Source organism: Cupressus sempervirens, chromosome 2, assembly GCF_028749045.1.
Source record: "Cupressus sempervirens isolate cs-2001-9-10 chromosome 2, ASM2874904v1, whole genome shotgun sequence".
Classification (NCBI taxonomy): Eukaryota; Viridiplantae; Streptophyta; class Pinopsida; order Cupressales; family Cupressaceae; genus Cupressus; species Cupressus sempervirens.
Genome location: NC_143119.1, coordinates 758,809,121 through 758,822,400, shown reverse-complemented (window position 1 = coordinate 758,822,400; position 13,280 = coordinate 758,809,121). Strand labels below are relative to the sequence as shown.

At 33.8% G+C, this 13,280-nt stretch overlaps 1 protein-coding gene across 1 annotated transcript; it reads right to left on the bottom strand.

The window, feature by feature from the left end:
- Window positions 1-11,924: 11,924 nt before the first annotated feature.
- LOC149575641 (uncharacterized) lies at window positions 11,925-13,054 on the bottom strand. Its single transcript, XM_089812242.1, has 2 exons — window positions 12,731-13,054; window positions 11,925-12,638 (listed from the first exon to the last, which is right to left on the bottom strand). Exons 1-2 carry the CDS (start codon window positions 12,890-12,892, stop codon window positions 12,057-12,059), a joined length of 744 nt encoding a protein of 247 aa, XP_089668368.1. The 5' UTR covers window positions 12,893-13,054; the 3' UTR covers window positions 11,925-12,056.
- Window positions 13,055-13,280: the final 226 nt, after the last annotated feature.

The following is a 13,280-nucleotide window of genomic DNA, read 5'->3' as shown; positions in this document are numbered from 1 at the left end:
ATAGATAGACATGACTCCTTAAAATTAAGATATAAAAGGGATGAGATTTTATGAGAGAGAGAGAGAGAGAGAGAGAGAGAGAGTTCAAAAAGGCATAATGAAAGAGGAAAGTAATATGAAGAAAACAAGGAAGTGACTTTTTGAAAAGGTATCAATGATATTGAAAAGATGTGAACCTTCGAAAGGGTCATAATTATGAATAGTTGTGTCTCTTCAATAATATTGTGATTATAAAGTATTAAAATTTTTCCAAAGGATTATGTTGTGACTTTTTTAAAGGATTATAACTATGAAGTGTTGTGATTTTTCAAAAGATTTGTATTATGAAAGGTTGTGACTCTTGGAAAAAAAGAAGGTAAGAAAGGAATGTTATGGAATATATTTGTTTAATTATGTTTATGAATTTATGTATATTAATGAATCATACGTGCAGATAATATTGTGTTAGCTCATGGGGTTAACACAATAGATATTAATGACACTTGAAGCATGGAGCATGTGAGCTATTAAGATCTCAATTGTCCACTATGGTCGAGAATCAATATGGATTTGAAGCATGGAGCATGTGAGATATTAAGATCTTCATTGTTCGTCATGGCTGAGAATCAATGTTGCTAGAATATTTTGATGATATCAACATATGCATATGTGATTGGCCTTGGATAGAAGATGTGCGTCCAAGAAGAATCTTAAGGGGTGCACTCCCGAAAAAACTACAAGGTAGTTATGAGCTAGGAAGCCCAATCTAGAGACGTCCTTAAGATTAGGGTTAAATTAGAGGGTAGAATAATATAGTTAATTTTATTATTGTTGTGATTCTAACCATTATTTTGTAGGTATTACTTGTCCCAAACTAACCCTAATAGTGCGGACATTACAAATTAGATAAGTAGCCTTCAATCCTAACAAACCAACCAATATAAATAAAATTGAAAATAAGAGCTCTTGTTGAAGTCCATGCCTTATGAAGGTGGGGATAACAAAAAGGAGCTAAAACATGGTAGGAGTGAGTATATTATATCCAACATAGCAAGAAGGCATAATAAGCAAGAAATTGAAAATATTAGATATTAGACTAGAGAAAATATTTATTATAATTTTATTTCAAAATTTAAAATCATTAATTTATATGCACTCCAAAATTTTGAAAGGTTTAATATTTTTTCTCTACTTTAAAAATTAAATAAATAATCTAAACAAACCATAATTTTAAGAGAATGATAGAAATAAACAATGAAAATCCTTAATTTTTATGCTTTTCATATTTTTAAAGTTAAATATTTATCTTTTTCTTTTCTTTAGTCTCTATTTTTTTAAATGTAAAAATAAATAAATTTTGAATAGAAAATAATAATTTTATTTTTATTTTAAATGATTTATTAACATCTAATTACTATATTGTTGTCAAATATTGTACTACACATATTATTTTATAATCAAAATTTTTAAAATTAAAATAAAATCTATATTTGTCCCAACTCAACTCCTATTTCCATTAACATTTTCTAAAGAAAGAAAATCTCAGTAGGTAGGGCCCATGTCAGCCTATATTTATTAATTAATTGAAAATCATAATATAAAAAGGTTTTTGAATTTTAAAGATGTTGGCTTCTTACCTATAATAGATAAGTCTCATTTGTGATAATAGATCCCAAAGCTTTGATATGTCAGCAAAGACACTTGGAATAATTGACAAATGAACATGAATCTTCTTGAATTAATATTTAAAAGTCTATCAATTAGGTTAAGCCACTTCACAAATAGTCAGAGGAAAAATACTTTGTGTTTTCCTTTGTCATGAGCTAAATATGTTTCATTATTTTCTTCATTTTTATCCATTATAGAGTTTCCACTTATAGTTTGTATATATTTCTTTGTCTTATTCATGTTGCGCACCCATAGTTCGAAAAAAGAGGGGTAAAAATTTATTAAAACAGAAAGGATTACAACAAGGAGCTTTGTCTTGAGCAACAAGATCATCAAATTCTTGTAGCAACTCAAGGGGAAGTTGTCCCCTTATCCATAATATTCCAGCCTAGAGCATGACCAGAAGCCCATTTGGCCAAACAATCAATAGCTCTATTCCATTCATGAGGAATGTAAGTAAACCTAATGAACTCAAGAGAGGTACAAAAGATAAGAGTCTAATTAACAACAGTGGCCAACTACCAACTAACATCCTCAAGCTCTTGCAAGGCAAGCAAGTTCACCACCACTTGGGAGTCAGACTCACAAATGATCTTGTGCCATCCTCGCAAACAACAGTGTTCCACAGCATATAAAATGGCCTAAGCCTCCATGACATTGTTAGTATGGTCACCCTTATGCACTAAGAAAAAAAATTTAACTTCACCAAAACTGCAACGAGCCACTCCCCCATACCAGCAGGGCCTGGATTCCCTCAAGAAGAACCATCAGTGTTAATTTTCAGAACTCCATGAGGAGGAGTCCAATGTCCCTCCCTATTCACCTATCATTTCCCTTGTTTTTGAGGTTGTTTGGGCACTCTTTGATACCATTGAGCTACAACCCCATCCTAAAGGTGAAAATTGAGGCAATTGCATATAGCGAGGTCAACCAGATCAATACCCCCCTCTAGTGCACACTTGACTTTAATAGTTTCCTGAAGATAATGTGAGATCTTCCATCAAAGATGCATAACACCAAACTGAACATCTTGGAAGATTCCACGATTCCTCTCCATTCAGATATGCCAAAGAATGAATGATGGGCCAGCAATCCAAGCAACATGTAGAGGAGAAGACTTGGAGGTAGCACTACCCAAGCGGGTGCAGAACTCAGGCAAAGAGGAAGCATGCCTACAAGAGCAACCGCAAGCACTCCACCAAAGGTGCCATAATTGAGTAGAAAAGGAGCAATGGAAGAACATATGGGAGACATACTCCTCCCCATTTCCACACAAAACACAATAAGAGGGGCCCTAAAATCTATGTTTACAAAGATTATCCCACATAAGACAGCGGTTGTGAGCCACTAGCCACATGAAAAAATTGCACTTGGACCAAAAAAAATTATTCCAAACTTGCTTCCACCAAGGGACCTCAGCATGCCTGAATAATTGTTTAGTTATCTCCTGATACCCAGCAGATACATAGTTAATGTGTCTTTATATTTATCTTTCTTTTTATTTTTCAATAAAAGATTTAATAATTAACAAAATTGCATCCAACAATCAAAAATTTAAAATTAATTTTTATAATTGATTTTAAGAATAGATTCTAACAAACTTTATTAATTTGTAAAAACACTAATTGTTGGGATCTAACATTAGTTGGGACAAAAAGACCACTAACTTTTTAGTCAAAATCAATATTAAAAACCTTACATCAAACAAAAATCTTGAATTCAAACAAAAAAAACTAAAATTTTCTTTCATATCACATTATACCATGAACTATTTTGTCACATAACCTTGTTTAAAATCAATACCCAATACTCTAATTAGGGCACCGAATTGAAAAATATAATTCAGAAAAAGGAAGAATTCATTTCAATTAGTATCTTTGATAGGGACAATAGAAGATAATTTGTGGCCCCAATTGTGTGTGTTGTTGATTAATGTGACAGAGAAGCAGATGCATGTGATTGCCCTCCTTGTCAACTTGTCGTGCCATTCATGGCTGTCATGGGAGCCTTTCCAAATATTCAATGGCCCAATCTTTGAGAGATGACATATTGGTTCTAGTCAATTCATGGCCTCTTTTGTCTCTCGTATTATTGTCCATCTTTATCCCTTTCTCCACGGACAGACTTTGATCAATAAAATTAGATGTCAAACAAAACCCAACTACTCTCACAACGTGTCCGTAACCAACTTTTTGGGCCCGTTTGGCCACGGGCATAGGAATGGAGAATAGGCATGTAATATTGGGAATAGGAATGGCTATTCCAATAACAAGTATTTTTAGGAATGGGTATAAGCTCATTTTAGAGGTAAAATGGTAATACAAAAATCGTATTCCAAAATTTTCCATTCCTATTCCATCAACCAAACAGAAAATAAAAATCGTATACCAATTTTCCTATTCCTATTCCATCAACCAAACAGGCCCTTTCAGAATAGCAATACAATCCCACAAGTAAAAATCCCTACGCGGAAAAGGTATTTGTGGGCCAAGATGATTAACTACCACATTCAATACAAACACGCATGTGAACAACCTAGTTTTATAACTGAGAAAGTTCACTTGTGTTTTATAGTTTGTGATGATATCAACAATCAGTTTGTTGGTCAGAATGGTGCAAAGGCCTCAAATGTCAATACCTAAATGTGAGTTGGTGAGCCCAACGTCATATCTTTGATATCAAAAAGTCATCCATAACTCTCTGGATGAGAAAAGGGAGATTGTAATAATAGAACGTAAAAGTTGCAAGGGAGATCTGGTGTTGCCTAGTGAGAGAGAAGATGAGAGAGAACGAAGAAGAGGAGCTTCTCCCGGGGCTGTTATGGCACTTGGCAGCACGGTGCCTGGTGAGGGTGTCGCAGACATCACTGTGAGGAGTTTGTCCAGCGTGGCACCACTTAGTATCAAAAGGATTTTGAAGGGATTTCCTTTTTCAGAAGGGATTTCAGTTTTTTGAATCAGCGGGCTCGCGAGCTAAGATGTGTGTGACTGTTAATGGAGGGGGTGAAGAGTAGGAGGATAATGGTGGTGGACGTTGTGTCTAAGCGGGTGATGGAGGTGCAGACTCCCATGGGAAGGTCGGTCGCAATCCAGGTGCTTGCCAGAATGGGTTAAGGGCATCCTAATTAATAATTGGAATCCAGCATATATTTCTAATTAACCTTTGTCAAATACCTACATGGCGACCGCATATAATATCTTGTGTGTATTGTGCAATGAAGAGGAAAATTATAATGTGCACAAAACTAGTCAGAATCTATGGAAGAGTCAGTGCCTGATAAAAAGGACGTTAGCCATGTCTTTCATAGGAAACTTGTAGAGGATCCTCGTCGTTTTATGACCTGATCAGCAAGGATTGATGAACCATATCAATATGGTAGAGAGTCCATCGTTTACTTCCAAGGTTTTCCTTGTCTGTTGCCGTATGCATTATGGGTGATCAATCATCTTTATATTCATTTTTTCGTACATAGGGTCCGTTTAGTTGCTGGTATAGGAATTGAAAATTAGAATATAAAATGCGAATGGCAATAAAAATAAGAATTAAGAATGGGAATAAAAAATGACAATTACAGTTTGGTTTTCCTAGAATTCGATTGAGAATATGCTAATCCTTAGTTTGCTTATACAAAATTGGAATTGGAATAAGGTTAAGTTGATTTTTTCAAATTTTTTACTTTAATTTTATTTGTTTTAAATTATTATTATTTTTGATAATTTTTAAATAATTGTAAAGCAGAATATTTTTTTAAAACTTTTGAGGAGCTTAAATTATTTCAACCTTTTTTTAATAAATAGATAACATCATGAAAATGTTATACACAATAAATAATCATGAAAATAGTAAAATATATTTATCGTTTATATACAAAATCATAAAATATATAGTCTCCACGATTAGAATTAAGTACAAAACAACAATATGGACATGTCATTACTAAAATTTGTCCACCATCACATATACAAAGTAATAATAAAATGTACATTTCCAATATATGTCTTTTAACCATATGTATACATTTGATCTCAAACCACCATAACCAATATTGCGATTATAGCAATTAGAACACAAATAATACATAGTTGAAACATGATTTTGACTTTTGCCATGGAAGCAATCTCTCTGGCAGCAGTATCTCGAACATTGCACAACTTTCAACCATTCCTTTCATCTTTTGTATAGTTAGATGTGGTTAATGTAGATGGGTCATCAATGACCCACTGAAAGAAATTGCAACCATTGTCCACCTACATTCCAAAACTGCATAAGTGTTTGCCACAAAAATTTATTACATAAAACATAAACATTAAAAAAATAGCATAAAACATAAACCTTTCGACTATTTGGACAACATAAAAATTTACGCTCAGGATTACGCTTTGTGCGTGAGGCCTTCATTAATACAGTGTCAGCGCCACAGTCACATAATGGCAAAGTATCCAAAGCCATCAACCCTATATAAATAATGAAAAAATATAATGAGAGAAAATGAACCAAGAGCTAATAAGTTATAGCATTCATAAACAAGATTATAAACAAAATATTCCTACTGTATATTGCACTGGGAGACAAAGTATGTAACACATTAACAATTGCATTTTGTACAGGAAGATCATACAAACAATACAAACAACTACAAATAGCAAACTAGAGACTTAGAAAATATAGACGAACTCTTACAATTTGATCTCAAATCCAATTCCCCCAGCCCCAACAAACTATGTTTTATCACATGTTATTCATTTGATAATGCTAAATACGTAACACGTTAACAATCGCATTTTGTACAAGGAGATAAATATTAATCAGGTGTAAAATTTTGGATCGCTACAAATGTACTAACACTGTCATAATATGTGGTATGTGTTTTTCAAATGCAACATCCTCTCACATTTATATTGAGCATAGGACATGAATACACATTTCCCATGATGAGACATGTCTATTCGATAATCCAATAATTAATATTAATCATAGTTGTGTGTGTGTGTGTGTGTGTGTGTGTGTGTGTTGAACATACATATATAAAGGACAAAGACATCTGAATTGACTAAACCTTTAACACTCCCTCTTAGTCAAGAAGGATAGTACATTTTGATAATCAAAGGTAAAGGACAATCAGTATTTTGAATAACTCAAAGATTATCAATGAAATGGTATCTAAGCTCTTAGTTATTAAAATACCTAGTATGCATTTATACAAACAACCCAAAGATAATCAATTTGATGATATTGAAGCTCTTAATTGTTAGTCTCACAAAATGCATACTTACCTCATACCCAATATGCATCTATACAAACAACTCAAAGACGGTCAATTTAATGACATCTAAGCACTCAGTTGTAAGTCTCACAAGATGTATATTCTCATGATTTAAGTACAACACTTACTCAAAATGTATAATATGGAGTTTAGCCAACTAAAGTTTCCAGACATCAACACTCCCTCTTATCTAGGAAGGATAAACACAAGACAAATATTACACCATTGGTAATATTAGGCATGACAAATTTTAAGGATATCTTTGATCTAAAGATATCAAATTTGATATCATGAGTATTGGCCTTCAAAATATATGATATTTACTGAATACTCTAAGTAATGGTCTCCAAAATATCAACACTTGATACTCACTATGTACTGAATAAGGTAATGGTCTACAAAATATCAACATATGATATTCACCATTTACGAAAAATATGTATAAGGTATGTGCACACGCATTCTCATAATGCATACCATATAAAAATCCATTATACATGGTAGAATCTATCATGATCTACATAGATATTGTAAGATATCCATAATAGAAAATAAAGTTATTATAAGATTGTCACCTTTCAATAATTTTTGTAAACACAAGTGACATCATTTGGAAGTCGTCACTTCCTCATGATGTACCTCAAACTCATCTCTCATAGATAAGAATGTAAAACAAAGTATTGCACTTGGAAATGATTCTTCAATTATTCTTCACAAAGAAACACTAACCTTTTGACCTCCTTGTCAAGGTTATTTCCAATAAGGTATCAAAACTCCCTTTGAATCTGAAACATATCCTCTATCTGCTCCCTCTCTTTGTACAAAGTTGCTTCTAATGCACTGGCATGCTTCCTAGTTCAACTAGTATCCATCTATCTAGGAATGTTATATTCTAGATATCCTTGGTTTGCAAGGGACTTCATCCCATGAATCATAGTCCCTTTCACTACTATAATTTTCTGATTAGTAGAGAAACCATCTCAGCATAATCTACTCCTTCTGAACCAATATGATCAAGATTCTTAGAAGAAAACTGAAACATATCATCGATCTTCTCCCTCTCTAACGAATGTTCCAAAATCCCTCTTGTTATAGGAGGGTACTCATATAAGATAGCATGACTGATGTACCATTCTTTTTCCTACAATAACATCCTCAAAGGCAAGGGAAAAGATCAAGGCAAATAACTCTTATAGAACATATGAAAATGTAATTAATAGAGATTAGTAATACTCAAAGCTAATGAATACTTATCTGCACATCTTCGATAGAACTTTCTCTAATGAAAGTCAATATGCATCAAATTAGGAAATGCTTCCATATAAGCATTTGTCAAACAAAGGGAATGGAACATTGGTTATTATTTCCCCCTACAATGTAAAATTCTCAATCTTAGACCAATCTCTCTTAGTAACCAAAATGTCGTGAACATCCTTCATATGAATCATCAATTGTTGGTTTAAAATATTTTTCAACTACTTTGAATCAATTAATTAATGAGAATGCATGTATCAAATCCTTCAAACCTTCAATCCACATGATTTCATTAATGTTTTAATTTAGATAATTATGGTAATTATGGTGAGCAAAACTCGAGGGATGACCTTACGCTTGAATCTTAAATAGTCCCCCTTTTTATTCTTCTCTAAAACTTCATTCAAATTAGAAATAAACTACTCAAATTCTTTATATATATATCCCAACTTTTGTGTTCTATTATCACGATATTGTTCATGCATTCGTTTTCCATTATCTTCCAATCTCAATATCTTGAGGCAATGATAATATCAACCCCAAAAAAAAATGGAAATAAGAAGTCATAAAACCCATGTAACTTATGATGGAATGTATTCAACCACAATTACAAATTATTGAAAAATCGGGCCCACAATACTTTTAATAAGCTCTCAAGAAATCGAATTAACTCCTTTAGTTCTTCACATTCATCCACGCATGGTGTACGATTACCTTTATCAAATGACATGCGTTTCTGTAAAATATCCTATACTCATGCCGCGAGTTCATAAGAATGGTTTTCTTCCTATATGGCTTGTACAAACTTGCTATGTAACCTTTGTCCTACAAGGCATGTAAAACCCTTCGAGACTGGTTTACCAAGTCTTTGTTCAGTCTCATATACACGTAGAATGTACTTCTACTTGGGCAGATGTCGCTTGTCCAGATACCGGCTAAGGTATATTTCGTAAACACGATGTTCCATGTCCTATTTAGATCGCAACCAAGTTAATTTCTCGTAAGGAAAGACCCCATTGGTACCATATATCTTGTTACTTCTCCCAGTATTAAAAATCTTCGAAAATGCCCTTCGTTGAAATTCAACTCCTTCGGTTAGACACACAATTTCATCGAAATTCGTATTCACAAGCTTTAATCTTTTGGCAAGGCTCAATTATATCGATTTGCAAGTTTTCATTCAAATGACTTCTATCATGCAATTTTCCTGCCTTCCATCCGGCTTCGTCATAGGATCGATTTGTTATCAACCAACAAATAACATTCACCATATTTTAATGTTTTGATTGCCTTCTCAATCAATCGATGGTATATTTGCTCAAGTTGTTCACTCGATGCTATATATATATATATGTGTGTGTGTGTTTTTCTTCTGTATCCCCATTATTTGTGTAGGAGAGGTGCTGATTTATATATATTGTGAATAGTGACTGTAATCTCCTCTCAAAGATTTGTCCCCTGTAATAGTAATAACAACTGAACTTCATATGCGATGGAAATTGATCGAATCATCTTTCTGGTTGTTATAATTCTATAGCAACATCCCCCTCAATTACTCTTAATCAGCAATTAATGATTCTTCATCAGATGAAACTCAACTTGGGCTTAGACCAACTAAACAGTGCATCTTCCATCTACATCTTCCACTAAAAAACAGCGTAGACTTCATCAAAATATTTGATATACTATGATCAACGTGTTCTTTTCATCAGCCGCTATTTCCAGTTTACGATGGCTTGTGTTAATGAAATGAAGCTCACACGTCTCTCACGTTGCTTTGTCTCATTCTGATTGTACAGAGTTAAATTCTTAGATTTTCCTGCCAGTGAGCTCCAGTCAATTTTAATAATGATTAGAAATGATTATCACAGGTTCAAACAAGATTGATTATTTTCCCTTTGATGGTTGCTTGATGATTTCACAATATTGTAATTTATTCCTCTATCCTAGCCCATTTTCTCATCCTTTAATTTTGAAATTATCTGCCAATGATGTTGAATAAATAAGATATCATTCGCTAAGAAGTTAAAGCCATTATAACTGATCAGTGATTTTCTTTGAATCAATAAATAATATGCTTTAGGAACCGCTACTATAGGCTCAATGTCACTGACTTCGTCTCCATAATGAATTTGATTTGCATCTGCAGAGATCTAAAATCATAATAATTTCCTCGAGTACTTTATTCAGGTCTTTTCCTTATTATTCATTAGACTTTTCAAGACAAACCTTGTTCCTTATTCACTAATTTGTTCCCACGTATTCTTTCCATATGTGACGTCCTCCTTATAATCAATGTATCAGAATTATTCTATCTTGTTCCTTTTATTTAATAACTCCAAATCAGTAGAACAATTTACTCCTTCCTAATCTACAATTTCCTACCTCTGACCCTCTATGTTGCTGTGGTAATCCTCAACTTATCCTATGTATGGTGGACTTACACATCGAAATCTTCTCCCAGAAAGTGAACATATCTTGAGTTCTTTATCACCTGCAGTATGATCATGTATGCGTCAATATAATCAACGCTGAGTAATAATATGTTTTTTGCCTTGTTCCCCTTTATTGCGGCTCTGTTGAGATTGCGGGGATCGTGCTTGGGGTTTTTTGTGGGCGCAATGGAAGAGTGGCTACTGTTATTGTTGATATTGCTGAAGGGATTTGGACACTCGGGTGAGCTTGTCCTCTGCAATTGTTTGGTTGCATTGTTGAGACTGTTGTTGCCTTCGTGAGAAGAGAGTAAATAAAATTGTTCTCTTCTTCATGATTGCCAAATTCAGAATGCCTCTGCCGAGAACTGTAAGTACTGGATTGGATAATCTTTCGGTGTCTTCTAGAGTTCTACTTTCTACCGTGTCTTTAATCTTTCTTATATTTGCAGCCTGGCTCTGATACCATGTGAAAATTCTGGATCGCTGCAAATGTACCAACACTGCCATAATATGTGGTATGTGTTTTTCAAATGCAACATCCTCTCACATTTATATTGAGCATAGGACATGAATAGACATGTCCCATGAATAGACATGTCCCATGATGGGACATGTCATGTCTATTCGATAATTCGATAATTAATATTAATCATAGTTCTATTATATTATATATATTTATATATAACAATAAACTTATATCTCATATATGATGATGAACACACATATATAAAGGATAAAGACATTCCAATTGACTAAACCTTTAATATCAAGAAATCCAATCACTAAGAAATATCACACAAACAATACAAACAGCTACAAACAATAACCGATATCGCTGAATACATACAATAACCAAGATCGCTAAACATACAATAACCGAGATCGTTGAATACATACAATAACAGAGATTGCAAGCTGCTTGAGGTCGCAATAAATATAAGGAAGCATGCATTATATATATCTGAATACATCCAATAACCGAGATTGAACAATACAAACAGCTACAAACAATAACCGATATCACTGAATACATACAATAACTGAGATCATTGAATACATACAATAACCAAGATTGCAGGCTACTTGAGGTCACAATAAATATAAGGAAGCATGCATTATATATAGTTGAATACATACAATAATTGAGATCACTGAATACATACAATAACCAAGATCGTTGAACACATATAATACCCGAGATCGTAGACTACGTGAGGCAATTGTAATCAAATGTTACCATTTTATAATCTATTCAAAAATTGTAGTGGCTGCAAATAACACAAGAAACCAAGAAGCTACACGAGTGCTATAAAATATGATTCACTAACATTGCTTCAAAAAGATGGTAACTTCATAGTCTCAAAAAATAGGACCTCCCATATCAAATATGAACCACTACATAGATGTGATTATTCTTACAATAAACAATTGTATTATTAAAGTGAAGTGTTGGGATATCACTGAAATCCTCCAAACTTAAATCTCACATACGCTTCCTTCTCCTCTACACTCATTTGTAAGAACCCCCATGCTTTCATAGGTTCAAAAGTAAAAGTGTCATATGATACAATCATAGTCTCCCGACTAAGTCCAGCTATGGCTTTGAGGGCTGCAAGTGCAGCCGCTATATCTTCCTTAGTTTCCCCTTGATCAACTTTCACAAAGTGAGTCTCCCTCATGCTCGTATGTATCTTTTGGATACTTTCACAAATGACATCCAAAGAAGCAGCCATGCTTTCCTTCCTCTTCTTTGCCCTCCTTGATGATGATGGTGTGGAAGGATTTTGCCTAATAGATGCACTAGAATCATTTGGATGAAGGAGCTCTTCATCAAACTCAAGAGTGTCATCCATAGGGGTAGTGAAGACCGCAACATCCTCACGATCAACCGACTCTTCAAAAAGATGCCCATCTTCAATCTCTCGGGCGGTTGCAGCTGCATATCCATTGGCCATGTCATTCCCAACAATCACTGCTAAGTCATTGAAATAGAGGAATGGCTGCCTCTTGTACACTCTAGCATATTTAAAATCCTTCCTCTACATAAAGGAAAAATTATGGAATTAGATACAAAATTGAAATTAGGAGATATTTTACTTGTAACATAAATATATTTTGTAAAGTACATTACCTTCAACAACTCATCCCATACAGTCTCATCAACATCAACACATTGGGTACTCTCATTCCATGCGAACCCACTCATATTTCTTAAGTCTTTCATCATTTGATAACCTACCTTCCACATTTTTAACTTATTCTTGAAGTTATCTCTTCCTAGATTCATCTTCATTTCTTTGTAAACCTCCTTTTGATGATGGACCAAGCTTCTTTCCAAAACCCCACTTCACCTTTTCTTCCTAACCCGACTTGCTCAAGGAGTATATCTAGTAATTTCCGCTCCATCTCTTGTGTCCAAAAAAATTTGGGTTGTCTAGGTGAAACAGTAGTTACACAAACCAAATCATCAATGCTTCTCATGGTGACTGACATTTTCAGTAATAGTGGTAGCTGCAAAACTTCCAAGCAACTATCAAAAATTTCACCTTCACCTTAACAATATATATCAGTCTAAAGTTTAGGCCAATAGTAGTACCTTCTAACCAATTCTAAGTTTTTATCCAAACCAAAATGTCCACCCATTGTTCCACTATGCTTCTCTTTGATAATGTTTGTCCTCA